Source organism: Corylus avellana, chromosome ca1, assembly GCF_901000735.1.
Source record: "Corylus avellana chromosome ca1, CavTom2PMs-1.0".
NCBI lineage: Eukaryota > Viridiplantae > Streptophyta > Magnoliopsida > Fagales > Betulaceae > Corylus > Corylus avellana.
This window is the reverse complement of record NC_081541.1, coordinates 102,242-124,773: the sequence shown is the minus strand read 5'-3', so window position 1 is coordinate 124,773 and position 22,532 is coordinate 102,242. Positions and strand designations below refer to the sequence as shown.

The 22,532-nt window shown below is 36.0% G+C and overlaps 3 protein-coding genes across 6 annotated transcripts; 2 read left to right on the top strand and 1 right to left on the bottom strand.

Moving 5' to 3' along the window:
* The first annotated feature begins 249 nt into the window (after positions 1 to 249).
* On the top strand, positions 250 to 8,317 carry LOC132179278 (uncharacterized protein At3g49055). The gene is made up of 5 exons (XM_059591982.1): positions 250 to 1,269; positions 1,549 to 1,625; positions 6,554 to 6,665; positions 6,763 to 6,879; positions 7,919 to 8,317. The coding sequence occupies exons 1-5, from the start codon at positions 358 to 360 to the stop codon at positions 8,270 to 8,272; spliced, it is 1,572 nt and encodes a 523-aa protein (XP_059447965.1). The 5' UTR covers positions 250 to 357; the 3' UTR covers positions 8,273 to 8,317.
* A 1,840-nt stretch (positions 8,318 to 10,157) lies between these two features.
* LOC132191541 (kinesin-like protein KIN-10C) lies at positions 10,158 to 18,215 on the bottom strand. Its single transcript, XM_059606622.1, has 19 exons — positions 17,882 to 18,215; positions 16,627 to 16,792; positions 16,324 to 16,521; positions 16,035 to 16,224; positions 15,745 to 15,950; positions 15,415 to 15,656; positions 15,270 to 15,312; positions 13,746 to 13,793; positions 13,608 to 13,658; positions 13,451 to 13,498; positions 13,306 to 13,362; positions 13,162 to 13,236; positions 12,961 to 13,060; positions 12,554 to 12,852; positions 12,421 to 12,467; positions 10,971 to 10,992; positions 10,821 to 10,889; positions 10,667 to 10,705; positions 10,158 to 10,390 (listed from the first exon to the last, which is right to left on the bottom strand). Exons 1-19 carry the CDS (start codon positions 18,058 to 18,060, stop codon positions 10,325 to 10,327), a joined length of 2,145 nt encoding a protein of 714 aa, XP_059462605.1. The 5' UTR covers positions 18,061 to 18,215; the 3' UTR covers positions 10,158 to 10,324.
* Positions 18,216 to 18,661: 446 nt separating this feature from the next.
* LOC132167346 (uncharacterized) lies at positions 18,662 to 19,691 on the top strand. Of its 4 annotated transcripts, none has more exons than XR_009438679.1 (2): positions 18,662 to 19,009; positions 19,349 to 19,691. XR_009438679.1 is itself a non-coding variant. In XM_059578292.1 (2 exons), the coding sequence occupies exons 1-2, from the start codon at positions 18,763 to 18,765 to the stop codon at positions 19,412 to 19,414; spliced, it is 258 nt and encodes an 85-aa protein (XP_059434275.1). In that variant the 5' UTR covers positions 18,662 to 18,762; the 3' UTR covers positions 19,415 to 19,691. The 4 variants fall into 4 exon arrangements, 2 of the variants coding, with proteins under 2 accessions (XP_059434275.1, XP_059434274.1); XR_009438678.1 differs by having other exon boundaries at positions 19,281 to 19,691; XM_059578292.1 differs by having other exon boundaries at positions 18,662 to 18,954.
* Positions 19,692 to 22,532: the final 2,841 nt, after the last annotated feature.

Below are 22,532 nucleotides of genomic sequence, written 5' to 3'. Positions count from 1 at the left end.
CGTATAACTAGAATGTGACTGTAAAATGAACTTTCATACTATTACAATCTCTTCTCCAAATTTTAAGAATTATTAATTTAGTATACCAAACTGTACAAAATTTGCAATCTCACCCTTTTGTCGAGATTTTCTAATTTTGTTATCCAAAATTCCCGGACTCTTTCTCACCAACCAAACAGGGCCTTGCAAGTCAACCCTTACGGCCTTACCTACCTGAACACGCACGCTCCTTCTCTCCATTTCTTTTGACTGGTAGCTGTATAACCTCGCCAAAAAAAAAACCTCTGCTCCCTATTCGGCCTCTCTTTTCCTCACTACCTTCATGAAAATCTGTAATCAGCCACCCCTTCATGGACCATGGAAGCCCAAACCGAGACCCCGCCCGATGCCCAAATCAAAGGCCCTGATTCACCCAACAACGATACATCACACCTCTCCGATCGTAATTATCTTCGCGCTGATCTCCAATCGCAGTCCGCGGCGACGGAGGAAACCATAGTTCTCCTCCAGCGCGAAGGAGACGTGGTCGCCGATTTATCCAAACTCGTCGACGAAATCTCGAGGGAGAGAGACTCTCTTCGCGATAAAGTCGATGAATTCGAAGGTTCTTTGAAAGACAAAGAGAACGAGTTGGCGAAAAAGCTCGACGAGGAATTAAGGAAAACAGAGGAGCTCAAGAGCGAAGTGGAAGTTTCCAGAGAAAGAATCCAGAAATTGGAAAGTGAAATCAAGGAGAGAAATGGTTTGTTGTTGGATTTGCTGCGGGTATCGAAGGAGAGCTTAAAGAGAATAATTGAGAGCGCAGACGAAGACGAAGAGGAAAAGGCCGAATGGACGAGTGTAGGCGAAGAAGAAGAAGGAGACGAAGAAGAAATAGCGGAAACAAGGAGGGTGGCGAGGGAGGCGGAGGAGAAGGTGAGGGAGTACAAGGAGAAGAGGAGGAAGGAGAAGAGGGAGTTGGAGAAGAGTGTGGTGAGTTTGACGGAGGAGAACAGGGACATCAACAGTTTGCTCAGGGCGGCGCTGGTGGAGAAGGAGGCGGTGGAGAAGAGTTTGAGTAAGCTCAAGGGGAATAACAGTAATGAGCAGAAGAGGGTGGCCCTTTTGCAGATTGCGGAGCGGGGATTGCAGAGAGTTGGCTTCGGCTTTATGATGGGAACTACTGGGACCACCACAACTACTACTAGTAGTAGTGGTGGTAGTGAGCAACAGACCCAGACTAGTTCGGATACTAGTGAATGCGAAGAGGAAGAGATTAATATCAGTTTGGTATGTTACTTTACTGTATACATGATATGTCATCTATAATAAGCTCAGACATTTACTGGACATAGAGCTTGTTCTTCACAAGTAGAACCTTCCTTTGACTGCATTTCCCATGATGAAAGTAAACTTGTTTTAGTAACTCATTAATCAAAAGAAACAAGTTTGGTCGATAACTACGCATGTGTTGAACATTTTAGATAAATAATACGCTGGAGAGTATATTCCAAACAAATGGATTTACCATTGGTCTGAAATGTATCCATCATTGTTCTTAATGTCCAGGCCTCAACTGTGGAGAGGATAATGAAGAATTTGCGGCAGGAAATCACTCAATTGAGGAGATCTTTTGAAGAATCTAGGTACCTACTTCATTATTGAACTGCAACGGAAGGCCTGCATGTTTTACTTGGCATTGTTGTTATTCCTGTAACTTCAGCAAATTTGAAAATGAAATAGCCGTAGGAGATCAAGTTAATCTCATGTAGTTTCCAAGAAAGGAGTGAAGAGAGGTGGACTTGTTATATTGTAGTGTGGAAAATCTCTCTCTCTCTCTCTATCTCTTCCACAAACACCTACACTAAATCTTTGATGCTCCTTTCTAGGCTATACATCTTTGCTTAGTTTACTGCATTTCTACTTTGGTTATTAAATTTTAGGGGAAACTTCACTTACCCCTCATGAACTTACGCGTCTTTTGCAAACACCCTCTAATGTTCAAAGTCTCTCACTTTGGTGTATACAACTTTAATTTCCTTCCACTTACCCCTTCGGTTAGGATTTTATGTGAAATCCTAACGGAGCTCTTTTCACGTATAGCGCATGTGATTCTTTTTTGCTGAAACACCCGTTATACCCCTGCCCATTCTTCTTCTTCTTCACGTATTGGCAACATTCTTATTGCTAGAAGAATGTTGCACAGCAGCGGGTACAACATGCCCCTGCGTGGCCGACCTTGCAAGCTGGTTGGGACCAATACCATTATCCAATTAGTGACTCTGCACCGGAGGACCCGACCCCGCCGGAATAAGGGATTGAGTCACCGGAACCGCCGGAGCATGGGATAACACTGCTGCTTGCAGAGGGAACTTTCTCTGTTCCAGTGGGATAATATTCTTCATCGCTGGAGACGGCATTTTCTTCTCAAGGATGCCGGAATCTCCTCCTTGTAACCATTTTGGAACCCTGGCTAACGGCTCCAGTGAAGGCCCAAACGCTTCCTCAGTCGGTCTCGTTATTGAACGCAACACCTCTGTAAAACTTCTCTTCTTCTTCACCCCTGCATCCTCTGAGACCACCATGAAAGGCTAGAAGAAGTTGACTGCAATACGAAGCTCTGAACCAAATCTGTCCCATCCTCTACGGAGTCTCCCTTTTGGTCAATGGATTGGTGTCCTAGAATTTTTTCCCATAACGAAGACATCAAATTTATATAAATTTCTATTTGCTTCTCTATTTCCAGGAATAGGTTTTTCCTTAGGACGTTCTCTAAAGCTGGATGGTGATGATTTAAAAGATTCTTTGTAATTAAATTTCCCTTAACATGTCTTTAAGATGACTTCTTCACAATTTTAATGGCCGGATGCTTTTATCTTATTACACTTACCTTCTCTGCAGAAGAGTGATGCTTATCACTAAGACCAACATTTATATGGACACCTTTTATCTGGTCTAGGTTTAGAATGCTGAATGTCTATTAACTGATATAGGGGGCCGTTCCTATATGGAGGATACCACATCTGCATTGGCGATTTGGCTAAGAAATTTGGTTATAATTTACTGTGTGATGAAGTTGTCTCCTTCTATGGTGTAAGTTCTCTAATTTACTAAACTGTCTCGAGAAACACCATCAAATTTTTCACAAGAGTTGCATCCTTCACCAACATCCCAAAATCTTTAGATTCCACGACCACCTTCTTGACAAACCCATTGTAACCCCTAACACAGCACACCGGCAGGCCAACAGAGGCTGCCTGAGAGGAAGAAAGGAAAGAAGGATGAAATGGTGAAGAGGTTTTAATCGAATTTTATCGCAAAGAAGAAAGACACGTGTTCTGTCTGAATGGGCAGGGGTATAACGGGTGTTTCAGCAAAAAAGAATCACATGCGCGGCACGTGAGAAGTGCTCCGTTAGGATTTCACATAAAATCCTAGCGGAAGGGGGCAAGTGGAAGGAAATTAAAGTTGGATACACCAAAGTGAGAGACTTTGAACATTAGGGAGGTGTTTGCAAAAGGCGCGTAAGTTCATGGGGGGTAAGTGAAAATTCCCCTAAACTTTATAATCAATTCAAGACATGCCAATACTGGCTTGAAAAAAAAAAAAAAGAAGAGAATTTCTTTGAGATATATCGTGCAGAAGTAAGCCTAAGAGTGTGCTGATTTGTTTATGTTGGAGGCCAATTGAGGGAAAGATTTAGAGCATCTGTCTACATGTGCTTTGGTGTCCTTAAGGTTTAGGGAAAATTGGTGGGTCAAGGGCTTAGAATTGTATAAGGATGTAATTAGAGGTTTATGGTTTGAATACTACTTGGAAAATATCGCATTTGGAGTGGTGAAAAGAGGCTGAAAAAAAAAAAAGGCTGCAAGGTTTCTGGGAGTAAAATTTGGTAGGTCATAATTTGTTTTTTTGTTAATTGGTCATTAAAGGCTAGGGAATACATATAAGCTTTTAGAGTTTTGATAGGGTAAAGAAAAGGTTTGATTTGGGGTTGCGAAATAGGAGAGAAGAAGGTGTGATATAATCTGTTCACCGGCTGTGAACCGTGACGTAAGCATTTCCAAGAAAGAAAAATATAATGAAGAAAGCCTCTAGGCATACAAACCTCCCATAAACCAAAAACCACCGAATTTTTATTCAATTAGCATTTCATTATTAGAGTACAAAGGCAGACTCCAGATCTGACTTTCTTTTAATAAGACTAGAACTTCTACTTTGACAAGTAAACAAACTCCGAACCAAAGGACAAACATAAACACCTATAAACTAAATATGGCCACCTATTAATAAAATAAAACCATGGCCCACAATATACAATTACCGAATTGCAAAAATATCCTCAACTCTAGAAAAACTAAGTAAAACATAAAATAGAATATTAGTAATCTAGGTGGTGTTTGGCAACAGCCTTGACCCTGGCCTAAACACTGTGTTTGTCTTTTTCCTTATATGTCTTTACACTTTTACCCTTGCTTATATTTCTCCCAAAACCGGATTGCGCAGCATCTGTTTTCCCCCAGCTTCTCTTTTCCTCCAGCCCACTCTCCATCTCCGTGGCTTCTCGTGAACGATTGAAGCACCCCTTGCGAAAATACCGGCTCCCGTTTCACCCCCCACCCTTTCCGAAAATACAGCCTCTCGTTCCCGTTTCACCATGGCGGCGCGGTCATAGGCGCGAGCGGCGTCCTCGGCGGTGGTGAAACAGCAATTAGGGAAACCATAGATGCAACTCTGATGTCACAACCAAAATATCAGGGAGACGAGTAATTCTGGCTGGTACAATAAAGTAGACTGAAAACATGAGAGAAAATAGTTATATATGTTCAAATGCTAACTCTGCCACAAAGAAACAGGTCACCCTTCCTCAAATAATTTTGGAACCACATATGAACTCCATGTATATGGTGAATCTATAACCGAATGCCACACAACATGCCATGAATCAGATATAAGTATGGGGATTTCGTTGCAGGATACATTCAATGCTTTGTTGCGAATTGTTGAGTTTCGACAATTTCTCAGCTAAAATCTGTCCAAAATCGCAAATTGCGAATTGTTGAAATTTGAAATTGTTTGGTAGAATTCAGATTATACCAGTTGAAATTCTCCCTGAGGAGTCGTGAAGGCTGGGGCTGGCGTCGATTTGTGGGTGAACTGCGACAGATGTTGGGGTCTCTTGAAGCCAAGTTTGGGTCGCTGGTCGCTGATGAGTCCTCGCTGGCGGGGAAGCAGAAGGGTTAGACCTGAAGGCCTCTTCGTCTGGGCGCTCTTTTGCGGATGTAGTGCGTTCAAAGATCGGTTTTGCCGTGAAACCTGCTGGGTTGACGTTGATGCTTCTGAGCCACCTGGATTTGTTCCCGGTGGCGGAGTGCTATGAGCCGGGGAACGGTGGTGAGGAGGTGAGAACGGCGATGGAGAAGCAAGCGAGGATGGTCATTCGAGATTCACTGAAGAAGATGAAGTCTGGTTCAGCGGTGGAGTCTGGGTCAGTGAAGAAGGTGAAGAAGATGAAAGGTTTTTCGTCGTTTAGGAAAAAAACTCAAAAAGTGGCCAGAGAAAGATAAGGGCAATATAGTCAAAGTTTGATGGTCAAAAGGTCAAAAGTGAACAAGGTCTGGGCCATGGCTTTTGCCAAACGAAGCCCTAATTAGCATGGTTTCTTGCATGGTTTTTGCCGAAGTCTTCCAAAGAGGATGTTTCTTATCCAACCATGCTGTGGATGCAGCATTACTAATACATTCACATTATAAGACAATGAGGTGAAAGGCAAGAGAATTCATTATGGTACTCCAAAGTCAGTGAAGAAATTAACAATTCCTTTTACTTATCCAGTTAGAAAATGTGAAAAATGATATATAGATTATCACATGCCATCTCAAGCATTAAAGATATGAAATATGTCAAATAATATTCAACCTAACTCTGGAGTGTGGATTCAAGATTACCTGTTTAGTCACAGTGGAACTTTACTCATATATTTCATGAATTTGCATTGTTTTGAACCCCAAATATTAGTATGTATGACCCTAGTTGAACCACAAATCCTGTCTCAATTCTAGATTATTCTAGATTTGATTATCTTACAATATTCCCAACAAAGAAATGACCATTTCCGATGATTGGAAACCAAGTTGACACCCCCCCCCCTTTTGGCATCTGAAGTGTTATCTAATATTTTATAGTTCTAAATACAGAATGTGGTGAGTTTCCATGAGATCCGACCTGCTACAGTGACTTTCTGTCCAAAATTGTTCCAAAATAAAATACATTTTTGCTGTCTTCTTGTTGATCTTATGATTGATCATTATATGACTGCTGCACATTACAGAATTGGTAAAGAATTGCTTTTAAATATTAACAATTAATCTCTGATTTATCAGCATTTCATTCATTTAAGGTCCACTCGAAGGTGTAGGAAATGTTACATGGCTTGCAATATAAACATGTTGTATTAATATATGTCTGATTTTGGACCTTCTTGTGATTGTAAATTTCTTCAACCACCTTCTACCCTCACTATATATATGTTCTTTATACTTGGTTAAAGTACTTATCATCTATCCTTTGCCAGGTCAGACACTGAGCGCCTACAGAGCCTTACAGAAAAACAATCTCTAAAAATTACTGAATACACTCTGTACATCAAAGAGTTGGAAGATAGAGAGAGGGTGTTGGCTCAAAATGTTATTCTCTGTTTTATCAAGAATTTGGAAATTTTCTGTGTGAATTACTTGAGCATGCCCTTGTCAATTCTGATTCGATTCCTTTAATTGCTATAAGGTTGAAGAACTCCTGATGGAAATAAAAGAAACTGAAGCCGAGGTTGCTAGATGGAGGGAAGCATGTGAGTTGGAAGTGGAAGCTGGGAAAAATGAAATTGGAGAACGTGACAAAGTGGTAAATCAACTGTTTAGTTCTTTTGATATCGGTATTTCTTGATGTACTTTTGCTTAATGTATACCAGCTGTTTAGTTCCATGCTTTCTTGCTTATTAGGGTTTTGCTTCTTGTGAGTTTATCACTTGTTCATTAGCCAAAGGTCCAATGCAATAACTGTTTCATGCGTGAAGCCAGTAGTGTGTTATCTGATTAACTTGGCAACCCAAACAGTCTCCTTGATATTACAAATGAATGGAGTTACACTAATCTGTGGAATCTAATGCTCCCAATTCTATGAGACCTCTGACTAATGAACAATGGTACAATGTTGGCTATATCACCGAACTTAAACTTGAAATAACCTCCTATGCTAGGGAATGCTCCAATTTTGATATTATGATCCAAATATGAGTTCTAGGGGGTTTTGAAATGGCATTGGGCATACCTGAGCTTCTGAGACAACCGTTTCTTTCAATCTATCTATCATGATACAGGCCAAAAAATATATATATAGTGAGAACGTAGTATACATGCCTATGAGCATTTGCATGGGAAAAGGTGGCTCAGATTTCAATGTCTGCTCTATGTCCATTAAATGTGATGTTGGAGATATATGTAAATTGCATATAAAACAAGGGACAAAGATTTTAATTTGGTGTCTGCTATCAATTAGAGTGACACAAACCACTGGTGAACCATATTTTTATTCCGCTATGGTTCTACATATACTGTTGAGTGCAGAGTTTCGTTGGAATTGGGTAGGTATAATGCCAACCTTTAAGTACCAAAACCATATTACCAAAATTTTGTGACATCTTTGATTGAAGTTGATGCATCTCAGATCCTGCAACTGAAGTTCTACCATGTAATATTAGTGTGACATATCTGGAAGTAGTGTTTTGTATACAATGGTTAAAAGTTAAATTTTAGATGCCATTCAATGGTTAAAAGTTAAATGGCTGCAGTCTTTTAGCTTTAATTCACATCTCTCTCTCTCTCTCTCTCTTGATATGTAGTAATTTTGAAACTCAATTGCATTTGCATTACTGTTCCATTAGGTGGACATTCTGAAGCAAGAGTTGGAGAAAACAAGGGCTGCTTTGGACATATCAAATGGAAAATTAAAGTTGAAGGAAGAACTCGCAGCTACTGCAATGGCTGCCCAGGCAGCAGCAGAGAGGTCTCTGCAGCTGGCTGACAGCAGGGCTGCAGCACTCCGTGATCGGATTGAGGAGCTGACAAGACAATTAGAAGAAGCAGAGAGCAGGGAACGTAGTAGCCGTAAAATAAGGCACATATGTTGGCCATGGCGAGGTCTCAAAGTAAACTCTGCTAATACTGCAACTAGTAGGGTTGGGAATGTGAGAAAGATGCTACCAGAAATGCAAGCCTTGCTTCATTATGTACCTTAACATTCTCTTGGTCCCAATTGATTTATTTTAATTTCTTTTTTCTTCTCTTGCGTTTTCTTTCCACTTCTCCCCTTCAAATTTATTTTTCTCTCTGCTTTTCCCCTTCCCAACCAAATCCTGTGAGGAAATCAAATGCCTATCAACGGGTATAACGTGCAGTATCAAATTAACGATATCTTCTCATAATCTTGTACTGTACAATAGCCTGCAGGACAACTATTTTCTGAGTGTGGAAATGCTTTTCTGCCCTATTTAGCAGTTGTAGGCACTCTGGAAATGTTTCGCTTACCCAAAAGAGGATTGAAAGGGAGTGGGGAAGAAGACTGGATAACTGAAGAAGTTTTGAGTATGCAGTTTCATCAACAATTTGGCAAACAAGAATCACAATGGTAAGGCAGACAAGAATCACAAAGGTAACGTGACTTGGAAGTTTGGTGTAAACCTCTGGCATATTGCTAAAAAAACCAGAACTAAACATGAATGTCTATCATGCTTCCTTGACTGACATGAATCAGACCACTTCCTAATGACTTAAATGAGGCACTGTTTTATTTACATACTAGATGTTTTAGAAGTCAAGGAACTTACTTAAGGTTATTGAGTGGGAGCTGAAGAAATGCATCAGCCAATATTTTCCAAATACGAACTTGGGTTGTTGTGGATAGGTTGAACACTGACTAGTGACTCTCCCTTGGTCCGCGCTAAATCGCTATTCGGCCATTGAACCACATTGCTCCAACAAGCAATAGGGGTTGGTTCGGTTTGGGCTGAGATTTGATTTTGAACATTGACAATAAGGCCATTGTTTTTCTGGCCCAAGTATTCTGGTTTTGTTTCGGCTCGGCCTGTTTGGACCAATTTCATTTCTAGCCCAAAACGTTTTGTTGAGGGCCAACCGATTTTTGGCAACAAAGAGAAAAAATGAAAGGAGGTAGAGCATTTAACATCTTCCATTCCATAAATATAATGAAAATCTAAATTATTTCTTTTTTTATTTTTTTAAAAAAAAGTAAAATGAAACAATTTTTTATTACTTCCTTAAGCATTGAGAATGCTACGTACTTCCCAATGCATTGGAATCAAATATTTCTTTCTCCTCCTTTTTTTTTTTTTTTTTTTTTTTTTTTTTTTTTTTTTTTTTTTCGCTTTCATTGGAGGTTGTATTGAAATTTTGTAAAAAATGTGAAGATAGTAAGAAACTTGTATTTTATGTTCCCAAGAGGTAGTTCAATCGGTTGGGATCATGCCTAATAAAGCGAAAGTCACTAGTTCGAATCCCCCTCCCTCCTCTTGTACGGACATGTCAAAAAAAAAAAAAAAAAAAAGAGTAAGAAACTTGTATTTTATAAAGAAATAATATTTTAATAGTATATGCAAATATAAGACTATTGTATAGTGCATTTAGATATAAAAGCAAAAAGTAATTTTATTCTTTAAATTAAAGAAAAATTAGAGAAAACATGTGCTCTTAGAATCTTAGTTGCTATCATTTTCAAATGAAAATATCCTTAATTTGGATGATTCATAGGTTCGGAGTGGGTCTCAACCGAGCTAGATTTGTGCCTTTGACCCGATGAAACCCTAATTCAACATACAAAACTAGAAGTAAACATAACCACATTTCATTGGCTAGAATTCATCAGACCACTTCATCATGACTTGTAATAAGCGCTTATGCGTATCAACGCATAACAGATTATTTTTCTTGGAGAAAAAAGGCGTTTAAAAAAAAACAAAAAAGAATAGTGCATGCTGTTTCATGATTGTAAATTGTAATTCGAGTACAAAAATGCTTTTAGAATGTGATTATGTCATTAAAAAAAAATGGCGGCCGAAGCATGTAAGATCTTCTGATCTTGAACTAAAAGAAACAGTGTCATTTGTAAAATTCCTTATCGAACACTTAACATAAAAAGAAAAAAGAAAAAAGAAATGTAAATGATCAAATATCACAAAACAAGATCGAACAAAGCAATTTTAAAGGCATCTTCATGTTGCCACTAACCAGATTACAAAATATTTACCAATCGGAAATTAAAATATGTAATATCTTCAGCATTTATGATATATCGGCTCATTAAAAAGCTCTGCAGCCTCCTTTTTCATTATTCCCTTTATCTGTATTGAAAATTAAAGAATCACAGTTAGCTGTAAGTTATGCAGCCTCCTTTTTTCAATATGTTATTATCTCAAGTTATGAGCTTCATTATATAACTTGAACAAATAGATTTTTACAATCAATAAGTTTGGTTTTTTTTTTTTTTTTTTTTTTTTTGTGTGTGACGCAATTAGTAGTTGACGATGTCACTCAACAGACAAAAATAAAAAATAAACTTCCAGAAAAAAAAAATTAAAGAATTTATCCCAAATAAAGGGAAAGGAGAAGAAAACTACCTGCTTTGCTGAAAGTCCAACCTCTTTCAGATCATCGAGCTGTGAAACAGAAATTGTTATAGTTAAATAAAAAAAAAAAAAAAAAGAGTCTCTTGAGTGTTTGAAATCAACCAAGGAATTAATTCATTTTTCTTTTAAAAATCTTTCAACTTACACTCTTAAATGGTTCTGGTGATTCTTCACGAAGTTGAAGAATATAGGTAGCCCTCTTCTCTCCAATTCCCTATATTTAAAAACAATGTCTATCAAATTCTGACATACAAAGTAGTCATAATAACATTTAAAAATTAGAAGTTCTGTTCACCTTTAGTCTTTTCAAATCCTCCCTATTGATAAGAGAATTGAAAGAAAAAAAAAAAAAAAATTCAAACAAAAATACAAAGGTTAGCAATTTTGTACGTAAAGTGGCAAAATTAGCAAACAAAATAGAATTTATATACATCTCATATCAACAGACCAATATATGAAATCGTAAAGGTTTATTACAATTTTCAAACAAATGCTTAAATCTGTTTGTCAGCAAATAATTGGATCTATTGTTCCCGTTGGTTACGATGACTTCCAAATAATTTTTTATTTTTTATTTTATTTTTCTAAGCAACTCACTTCTTTATGAATCTATGATAGTTTTTAATCATTACAATGTTTTTGTCAAGTTATTTGCTGCAGTGCCAGGACATGAAATAAAATGTGACATGACGTGAAATGTTATTTTTTATGTTATGAAATAAAATGTTATGGATAAAAAATAGCTTCATGAAAGTATTTGGTCGCGGCCGAACCACCACCAAATACTCACTTTTTTCTAATTATTATTTATTTATTTATTTTGCATTTTTTTTAATTTAGAAGGCTTTTTGGCATTTCATGAAAAAAATAAAAAATAAATAAACGAGCAAACGCCCTCAACTAACCAAAGGGGTCTTTGTCCTCAACGAACCAAATGGGCTCTTTACATCTAAATGGTAATTAAAGGGGGTCAAGGGTCACAAATATTAGTTTGAAGAGATGTGTGAATGAAGTGTTGTCCACCAACTTCCTGTGTATGCGGGTTGCGCTCCTTTGCGCTTTTTATATTATTATTACTTATCAAAAAAAAGTGTTGTCCATGGGATATGTGTATTTTTTTTTTTTTTTTCCATCTTTTTTCTTTATAATTGGATGTGAAGTTCTTTTGTCATTACGCATAATGTTTCGAGGCTTGTTTGGGAAGTCAATTCTTTCCAATTCTTCTAAACCAGGTGGTCACCTGATTTGGCTACCCCCAAATCAATTTGGGGTGGCTCCCTAAGCGGTTTTGAGAGTGATTGAACTACCCCAAAGGTGTTTTAGGGTAGTTCAACCACTCCCTATGCCTTATGGGTGGTGTCCCACCCCCACAGATGCTCTGCCACCATTGAGGGATGGCTAACCGTTTTTTTTTTTTTTTTTAACAAAAAAAAAAAAAAACTTGGACGGTGTTTAAGTAAATTTATTGTCTAAACTCATGATATTTTCGTCATTTCATGTTAAAATATGTATGTGCATGTTATATGCTCATTTTTTTATTTGATTTAATGTCGTCAACTAACAAAGAGGGCTCTTTGCATCTAAATAGTAGTTGGAGTGGGTCAAGTGTCACAAATGATAATTAGGGGTAAGTGTCAATGAATTGTCACTTCATGGGGCTAGGCGTATTTTTTCCTAAATAGATATATGCACTAACATAAGCAGTCACTAATTTGAAATACTCAGCATAAAACATAAAACCTTACTTGTTAGCTGTATTTAGAAACTTAATATATTCTTGAACAAGGGAGTTCTGCAATGACAAAAATATATATGAGTTGAATTGTGAAAGCCAAGTGAACATAAAGTAAATGTATTGGAAAAAGGGTTAAATCTAACCTTCATTCCAGAACTGCGCATACTTAATGTTTCCCAAGGACTACTGACATTTGCAACCTCCAATCTATCATAAACTCTCATGCTCTGTTCCGTTGTTGGTGTCTTTGGTTCCAAAATATTATCAGTAGACACTTGACCATAGAATGAAACATCAATCGCTTCTGGCAACTTTTTGTGTAATGGAGTTGAAGAACAAAGTGATTTTAGATTGTTTGATAATTCTCGTAGTCTTGCACTTATTGGTGGTGAAACACCTTTATTGACCATTATACTTTGGTTTTCTTTGTTTATGCTATGACCTGTGATGTAATAAACATGGTCAAAAATATAAATTCATAATATATATAGAATGCACATCTCATAGCTAGCAAATCAACATTTAAAAATCACATTCACATGCCACCAACCTTCTCCAGTAAAAGATGAAACATTTGTGCTATTAACACCGGAAGTAACTTGATCATGATGTTTCCCACCATGAAGAGCAATCTCACTAGCAAGAACATCCTAGAAAATAAAGAAAAAAAAGAAAAAAAGATTTATTTTTGGAATGTCTTCCATGTATTCAAAAGTATGAAAAATTAAATCACCTTATTTTGTTTAGTTACCTTATTTGGAATGGTAGTTTCCATTGCACTAGAATTTGGAAATGAGAAAGCTTCGTGTGAATGAATTAAAATGTTCTAGATAAAAAACAACTGTTATCATGAGATTATCTTGATATTTAGATACCAACTAAATTGGATATTTACCTTTTCCATTATAGAAGTAGGCTCTTTATCCTTTAGGGTAACTGCCAATGGATTTTCCTACACAAGGATATCAATTGACCTTTGTTACTGCTTTCAAATACTATAAAACATGATATTAAAGAAATGAACAATGAGATAAAATTACCACTTCTGAAAGCACCATCACATTAGTATGATTTGAAATGGACTTCCCCTACAATAAATGATTATATACTATATTTTTAAAAGAAAATAATTTATTCAAACAACATATTAGTCGTTGCGTACATTCTTTCACAACAAGAAGTTCTAGAAACCCTTACCTCTTCTTGCTGCTTCAAAGTTACAACAACATCAGCACACGAGAAGGTTGCCTGCAAGAAGTGTATTAGACAAATTTATAACTTGAATTGTTTTTTTCATCCAATATTAAATAAATGACCAATGAGAGATAAAATTACCACTTCTGAAAGCATTGTTACATTGGTATTATTTGAAATGGACTTCCCCTACAAAAAAAATTGGATATATAGTCTATTTTAGAAAGAAATAATTTATTCAAACATCATAATTTTTTTCATCCAATATTAAATAAATGGGCAAGGAAAGATAAAATTAGCACTTTTGATAGCACTGTCACATGATATCATTTGAAATGGACTTCCCCAACAAAAAATGGTTATATACTCTAATTTAGAAAGAAAATAATTTATTCAAACATCATATCAGTTGTTGAGTACTTTCACAAATTCACATGCTTGTTCATAGTTTACGAAAATGAACATTATGTTATTAATTCTCACATTAGTTTGTAAATGTGGTAAGTGCCACTTTAATTAGTTTGTAAAGAATTTATAGTAAAAGCTGTAGTATTCTTAAAAAACACTCTTTAATCATTATCTTTACATGCTTTCACCATCTTTACTTAGGTAGTCTTGATACTTCACTTTATTTACTTATGAAAGAGGATGTGAAGAAAATGACGAGGTAAAGATTTTGTTAATAATGGCTTCTTTTTGGTGAAATATATACCATTCATTAACTATCTTTAGGGAAGACTTGTTTAATTAAGTAAATCGATATAATAAGAGAATAGTTTGGGAAAAATTCCATTTTTAGTTGCTTGCTTGATTTTATAATCTTTAAATATTAAAAAATAAATAAATTAAGCACACTGAACTGTGCCATGGAAATTTTGGGAAGCAAACTAAACCCATATATATATATATAAACAATATTAGATGAGAAATTTGCTTGCAAGAAGTGTACTAGATTAATTTCCAACTTGAATATTTTTTTTTTCAATGTATCTATATCTCATCATTTTCTAAATCCCTTAAGGTACATTCGAGAGAGTTTCTTCTGCTTCCCCTAATTATATATTTGTCAGATGCATCACACGTCCTAGAATATGAATTAAGATAACTTACATGCTTCCACAATCTTAATAGTCCATTGAATAATTAAACTGATCCATAGAGATAATCCAGTCTTTACACTCATCCTAATTCAGAATATAGATATAGATAGAAAAGGTTCGGAACAAGATATGGAAGCAATTCCAATCCCAACTGCTAAGTTGGCACAGTTACCGGTTCACAACAACAAAAGAAGTAGGCGAAGATCCTATAGTTGTCTATTTGGCCATTTGTATGGCACAAAGCCCAATTGGGAGTATGGTGAAAAACTAATCGGTAGGGTCTTTTTCTATTGGGTGCTAGAACGAGTAAGAAGACTAAAGCTATAGCGCACTTCAACCAGAAAAGAAGGCGATATAGGCGTTAATTCTAAGATATAAAAACCATAACATATTATATAAGCGAAGTTCTTCACAACCAAATAAAAAACAGAACCAGTGGCTTCTTCAAACCTTGACTAAGAAGCCTAAAACTTGATTTTGAGATAAATTTTGCACGAAATCATAATGAAAAGTGAACAAAATCTTTGTTACTTGATACTCAGCCCAAAGTAAAAGAATCGAGTACCTTCTCAGATTTGGTCTGATGACTTGCTTCATCAAATAATTTCCTTAATAAGAAATAAACAAATGTTTTAATTTTACATTGTTATATAAATGAGGAAAAATGAATTTATTTTAACTTAATGTAGATAAGACTTTCCCATACATACCTTCCTTTCATTGTGAAAGCCATACCACTAGCTTTATTTTCAGAAAAATGCAATTGTGAAGCAGGATGTTTCTTCATGGTGGTGAAAACACTTCCAGGTAGTCGGCTCTTTTGTGAAGAAGGCACCAATGGTCTTGTTGAATTTTTGACTTTCTTTGTGGAGTCCGTAACTCGATTGATGCCTTGACAAGACCGAGATGCTAAACTTAGCATATACACAGAATCTTGGCAAAAAGATGGATTCTACATAATGAAAAAAGAAGTAATTAAAAAACTAATTTAGAAACCTATAAACTAAATAGCCTCATTAAGTGAAAACTGAAAGCATTACCAAGCAAGTGATCATCAAAATTCTGTTCATCCCACTCAGCGAATCTTTTAACATGCGAGTAAGTTTGCTTTCCCGGTATGGCACATGGTTTTCGTTCACATTCAATGAATAGACGACATTATATACAGCATATATGGACTTATTAAGTTTGGTACTCTCAACAAGATTAAGGCTATCAACACTCTTTCTTCTGGCATCCTTGTAGCCTGAAAAAGGCAGTAAAACATTAATCGGTAGTAAAAAATAAGACAAATAATATTGTCAACCTAAGTTTTGAAAGTTAGGAAAACCTGCTAAGTCGACAAAATTCATCTTGCCTACAAGATGAGTGTCCCCATTCTCACTGGGAGATAATACATGTACTATTAAACCCTTGTGGCTCTTGTGAGGAAGTTCATTTGCCATCTTTTGAACTGATTTACGTGAATCACACCAACTGAGATATAGTTTGTGAAATTCTGTAATAGATTTGATCGTAACCTGGAAGAAGTAAAAAAGAAACATCACAAAGAGGAAACCAAAGAAATTTGTCCTTACATTACTGTCTAAGTCGATTGATGAAAGCAACATACAACTTGCCTGAGAAAGTCCTTTATATTGGATTTTGCCTTTATCTTCTAATACCAAAACTTCTGGCTGTTTTGGATCCAAAAGATCATGTACATGCTCCTGATAAACCTCATAGAAAGATATGGCAATCGATTTTCCATTTTTCTCAGCCATGGAAAGAATTTCAGCCATGGCTAGTGTTGCCAAACCTGGTTTCTCGTCAGATCCCTTCAAAATTGAATAGTTCATAATAAGTCAACCATATATACTACAAAAATGATATATTAATAAGTACCTAGAAACAAAAAAAATACTAGGAAAGGAAAATCCCACCTGAATTACATAAGTCTTTCCACTACCTTTTGCTCCACATGTAATAATAGTTGGGTTACAACCTTCAAAAACCCTCAAAATCAAAGGCTTTATCTCTCTCGAGAATATCAAATCATTGTCTTCGTTTTGCTCATAACAGTAATCAATGTCATAATACTCTTTACGACTGCAAGAGAAGAAAAGAGAGAAATCTTACCTAACATAAGGGTTGTCAAAAAAGAAAAGGAAAAATACAAGAAATTTAAATTTCATATTTGAAAGTATTATTGTTTGAAGAAAATAGAAGCTCAATTCAACTAAGCCTAGGACTTATGAGTCATTTTATTAGCCACTCAATGATGAAAGATCAGAGGAATGAAAATCTTGATCATTTCTAAAAATCAAGGGCTAAATCACAAAAATTCAGAAAACACACCTAATCCTCCCTTTGTTGCAAGAAACAAGGAAATCAAAAGAACAAATTTTTTGATTTATATACTTCAGAAAATGTTTTGACCTGCACAAAAATGTACCATTACAACCAAGCTAACCCAAATAATTATGTTGGTCCTGATTATCCAAGTAGTCCAGGATTTTCAAAATGATTTCTTTTCTTTTTCAACATTTTCTCACAAACCATATGAAGCCTAAATGATTCACTAAACGGTTGTTGATTAGTGAGAAAACTAAGAAAATAAAATTTGATTAATAATATTATCTACCCAAACTGGCTCTAGTGAATTCAGTTTAGTAAAGTTTTCTTCTATTCTAAAGTCCCAAGATAAATTTATAATGAAAGATACAATTTCAGTTTCTTTTCCCACAATTTTTCCAAGAAATCAGCCATTTGAATTCCTAATCAAGAATTCAAGAAACCCACTATCTAATTGCCAAATAATTTATAATTGAAAATCACAAATTCACCTTCCAATGTCCTTTTTTCTCTTCCTAAACCCTTATGCAAGAAAGCAGAGACTAACTTCCAAGATTTTATTTATTTATTTATTGGGTAAAATACATTTTGACTCTTCACTTTTACATTTTCTGTCAAGTTGGTCCTTGAAGTTTGATTGTTTGAATATGTTGTCAGCAACCAAACGAAGCATGTTATCTTTTATTTATCCTTCATTTTAGAACAATACCTAAATAATTTTGGCCGATTATCTCTGAAAAGATTCTAAGGCTACTATAAATATACTCTCAAAACCCCCAAAGATTCAAAGGAAATTCTTGTATTGAAAACAGAAAACAAGAAATAGTATTTAAGTAATGATACCTTCCCGGTTGGTCTCGGAAGGAAATGGTAACGCTGTTAGAAGCCTCTCCGCTGGGCTTGTTCACGGAGATCCACGGGGAGTCAGTTGAATTCTCAGTCTCGGAGCCAGTGAAGTCCCGGATTTTGGCTACGACTCGAACCTTTCGACAAGCGGTGGCCTTGGATGGAGTCGAAGCCATGTAACTTCTCAAGGTTTTGAATCTGACGATAGACAGAGGGCCAAAAGAGTGAAATTTCTTTGAGAGAGAAAGGAAAAGAACTGTGAGAGAGACAGAGAGAGGTGAGAAGAGCGGTGATTTGGGGAGCCGTTGGGCGTTTTCGAATTTTGGCTGACCTGGCGCTCACAACGCTCCTTTAAACTGGAGAGAGAGGGACACCATGTCACCATCGAATAGTTTTAGAGAGAGAGAGAGGGTAGAATCTAATAAACTCTTATATTTTGTTTATTAAAATTTTAGGTGACGAAAGTTACATGCCCAAGTTGATGTAAAAAGGCATATAGTTCAAGTTGACGGCAAATGATATTTTATTAGATTCTATCATAGTTTTATAGCATTACTTAGTTTTATAGCATTACTCACGGCTCCCTTCCGCAACAAGCCACACGATTGTCGAGTGCTCTACCAAACGGTGCGTTTTAGTCCCGGGGAGTCGGTTTAATAATATTAACTGGCGGAGATTTAGTAGAAGCTTTCAAAAGCTAAGGGGTAAATTGAAATTAGAATTATATTAGGAGATAAATCGTAATTTCCAAAAGAAAAATCCCAATAAAACCTCAAACTTCCAATCTTAAAACATTTTCCTTTCTTTTTCCTTCAACTCTCCGAGCAACCAAACGGAGGGCAAGCAACCTACGTCTATTGATTCTTGGGTTGCAACCAATGGATGAGAGGGCTGAGAGCATTTCTGCGAAGAAGATAATGTCGCCCTGTGATGTTGAGGCATTAAAGAAATGCTTGGAGGAGAACAATGGGGACTATGTGAAATGCCAATCTCAAATTGAGGCTTTCAAGTCTTCTTGTTCACTAAAAAAGCCAAATCCATCTCAAGAGTCTGAACCACAGCTCAAGACGGTGCGCTCTCTGACCTCGGACAATCCAAGTTCTTGACTTTGAAGAATACAACTGGGTATTTGTTTTTGTATTAGTTTTTTTATTTTTTATTTTTATTATTATTATTATTTTTTTAAGGTAAGCTTAGCTGAGTATTTGGAATTTTAGTTTTGGGCATTAATTAGTTTCTGGTAAAAAATTTAGTTTTAAACTCAGAGTTGGCTTCGAATATGTTGTGAAGGCCTAACTATGCTGTCGGAATCGAATTTGAGTTAAAAGTTTTTTTGGGATTTGTTAATTACAAAGGATAACTGATATTCTTGGAGTTAACGCATTGCCTTTTGTAGTGTGAGGTCCTTTGGTGCGTGGGAGGTTTGAATCATGTACAGTCTTGTTTTCCTTTCCTGCATGACAGCTTGCTGGACATTCCTTTCTTGCAAGGTTCGCACGATCTGATGATAATGAGACTTGCCTTTCATAGATTGATACCTTAGCTGGAGGATATTTGTCATGCTTGACTAAGGAGTGATCTGCGTGGTTGATACTAGCTTGGTTTGGAAAGGTGTGACCTGCTTCTACTTGACCGGTGGCTGATAGCTTAACATGGATTGCTTTTGAATGTTTTTAATCTGGTAGAAGATGTTAAACTTAAGTCTAGTTCAGAAACCAATTGTTATTTTGTTATAGAGGTTGTACCTTGGATAATGTATAATTCTGTTGGAAATAATGTTTTGGACCTAAGAAACACTTTCTGTATTGAGCTAGGCAATTATACTATGTAAATATTGATAGGTCCCAATCAGAGTCAATAAAGATAAACTGATATTCTCCACTTTGGGTGGGAGTAACCACAATACAAATCTCCACTTAGGACCGGAGGAATAACACAAATATATATAAACTTAATACAACAACGGTTACTATTTTTGCTAAAGAAAACTACCAACATGAGTAAGGATAACCACCCACCTAAGTAAACTATCCATTACCCATTTTAACAAATATTGACAATAAAGGATAAAGTTAACAATTCAAGCTAAGAACTACTACCCACGTCTTATCCCATGATGATAAGGTGGATGCTGAGTCCTATGAGACACTATCATGCTTGCATAAATCTTGTTCCCACTTTGCTTCCTAGTTTTTTGCACATTATTTCCGCTATTGAGTGTTGGGGAGATGCAGAGCCCTGAAAATTAGTGGCTGCCTAGCAAGGACGCCTGCATGGGGGGTTGTTTTGCCCTAATTGTGCCTTTTTTTTTTCTCTCTCTCTTTTTTTTTTTTTTTGTTTGGTGCAATTCTTTAGATTTCAGGTTTACTTGATTGATGATTGATAGATAGAGGGAAAGCTGATTGTGGTTGTATGTGCACATCAATTTTAAAACCATTGAGAGAATTGGTTTAAAATAGGACACTGAGGACTTTTCTTTTTTTTTTTCTTTTTTATTTTTTTATCCACGGAGTAGGAGATTGGCGAAATCAGTAAAAAACAATCCGTGATAGAAGGGATTGCAATTTCATGCATTGACCAAAGTTTTCAGGATGTAAAAGGACAGTCTTGAGAGAATAGAGCTCACTTTTTCTTCGATAGGTTTAGAATTGTTTCAGTTCTAGTTGACTCAAGTATAGCTGCACTTGTTACAGATTATGCTTATACCTGGTCACCCTTGGCTTTTTTAATTTATTTCTACTCAGAGCATTCGAGAGCAAAGCCCATATCAAATCAAGTTTTGTATTAAGGTGAAAGGAAAATTCTAGTGCATTTGACTAGGATGAGGCTTGTTTGAAGTGAAATGTGATTTGTTGTCATGTGGAAACTTTAACTTCTCTAATAGTCTAGAATGTAAGCTAACTTAGACTAGCTTAGTCCAAGGATAGTATGGTATTATTTTTCTTTTCCAAACCAATATTTACCATTAAACATTTTTAAAGAATTGAAAGCACTATGTCATTCCCTAAGTCTGTACATGGAGTTGGCTGAAACTATTGAAATTAAGAGCTGAGGCCAGATATGATGCAGGAGAAAATTGACAAAACTATTATTTTAATTATGCATGTTTGTTTTAATTTTCCTTTTTAATAAGGATTGAGTTTTCCCTTTTGCATTAGGATTTTGTTTTCCCTTTTCTATTAGGATTAGGTCTTCATTTTCCAATTAGGTTTGGTTTTCCTTTTCCTTGTTAAATTAGGAGTTGCCTAACTTATATAAAGACATATAGTCTTTGTTATTTTTCAATTCAATTTGAACTATCAATTAAATTTAAGTCTTTCAGAGTTATTTATCTGTTTGCTTATTTGGGGCAATTATGGTCTTTCTCTACCCCATTGTTATTTTCTCTCTTCCCGAATTCCCTTTTCGATCTTCAATTCTTAGTTTCTATTGTTATCATATGATATCGGAAGAATTTTAGTTTTGTCCGGCGTTAGTTGGTATCAGAGCTTAGCGTCTTCTTAGGATGAATTTTTTCAATAGTTTTTCATGACGGGTGGTCGTGGTCGACGTGGACATGTTCCAAATGAGAAAGTCTCCTACCATGAGCGCAGTGTACAAGACGTGATGATTGAAGACTTGTAGAGGCAGGTTGCGGAGTTAACCCAGCGTCTAGTGGCACAAAACTTGGAGATGTATTGTGATATTGATAGTCGCGATTCAAAATCCAATTGCGAGAACCTGTATCACAAGCCTGTTCTAGTTCGAGATGAGCGGCATGGAGACTTAGACTTCAGAGTTGAATTTGTTGTTTAAGAGTTTCAACATGAAGAAGACGTTGAAGATCATTCTCAATGTTTCGTGAATTGGAATTCTTCACCAACTTATGATACATATGTCGACGATCAAGATCTTATAGAGGTGGAGGAAAATTTTATTTTTAAAGATGAAGAAATAATTGATCATTTTTGGAAGATTTATATGCCGCATGAATGTGAGAAGATAAATGAATACTATGTGAAGATTGAAGTATCTCAATATGATATGATGAGTTTTCAAACTACTATTCGCAGTCATGTTGTGATGGGTTGTAAATTGTTTCTTTTTCGGTATCATGTTGCTTTGATGTTCAGAAGCACGGGATGTAATGGATTAATTGGAAATCCGAAAAATCGAGGAAAAGATGATTTGAACTCGAGGGCGAGTTCTTTCCAACCAAGGGAGACTGATGCAGGAGAAAATTGACAAAACTGTTATTTTAATTATGCATGTGTGTTTTAATTTTCTTTTTTAATAAGGATTCGGTTTTCCTTTTTCCATTAGGATTTTGTTTTCTATTTTCTATTAGGATTAGGTATTCCTTTTCTAATTAGGTTTGGTTTTCCTTTTCCTTGTTAAATTAAGAGCTGCCTAGCCTATATAAATGCATTTAGTCTTTGTTATTTTTCAATTCAGTTTGAACTATCAATTAAATTTAAGTCTTTTAAAGTTATTTTTCTGTTTGCTTATTTGGGGCAATTAAGGTCTTTTTCTTCCCTATTTGTTATTTTCTCTCTTTTTGAATTTCCTTTTCAATCTTCAATTTTTAGTTTCTACTGCTATCATACGCTGTTAAAACAATCTTAGTTTTAACCGGTGTCAAAATACTTCCTGAAATTTGAAATTGGTG

Excerpts from the sequence above, each read along its gene's own strand:
- LOC132167346 (XM_059578291.1), top strand. The coding sequence starts at position 18,763 with ATGGATGAGAGGGCTGAGAGCATTTCTGCGAAGAAGATAATGTCGCCC. Across the intron at positions 18,955-19,280 it reads CTGAACCACAGCTCAAGACG|TGTGAGGTCCTTTGGTGCGT; the intron begins GTGCGCTCTCTG and ends TGCCTTTTGTAG.
- LOC132179278 (XM_059591982.1), top strand. The coding sequence starts at position 358 with ATGGAAGCCCAAACCGAGACCCCGCCCGATGCCCAAATCAAAGGCCCT. Across the intron at positions 1,270-1,548 it reads AAGAGATTAATATCAGTTTG|GCCTCAACTGTGGAGAGGAT; the intron begins GTATGTTACTTT and ends CTTAATGTCCAG. Across the intron at positions 6,880-7,918 it reads TTGGAGAACGTGACAAAGTG|GTGGACATTCTGAAGCAAGA; the intron begins GTAAATCAACTG and ends CTGTTCCATTAG.
- LOC132191541 (XM_059606622.1), bottom strand. The coding sequence starts at position 18,060 with ATGGCTTCGACTCCATCCAAGGCCACCGCTTGTCGAAAGGTTCGAGTC. Across the intron at positions 13,794-15,269 it reads ATCAGACCAAATCTGAGAAG|GGGAAGTCCATTTCAAATAA; the intron begins GTACTCGATTCT and ends TTTTTTTTGTAG. Across the intron at positions 12,468-12,553 it reads TGCGCAGTTCTGGAATGAAG|AACTCCCTTGTTCAAGAATA; the intron begins GTTAGATTTAAC and ends TTGTCATTGCAG.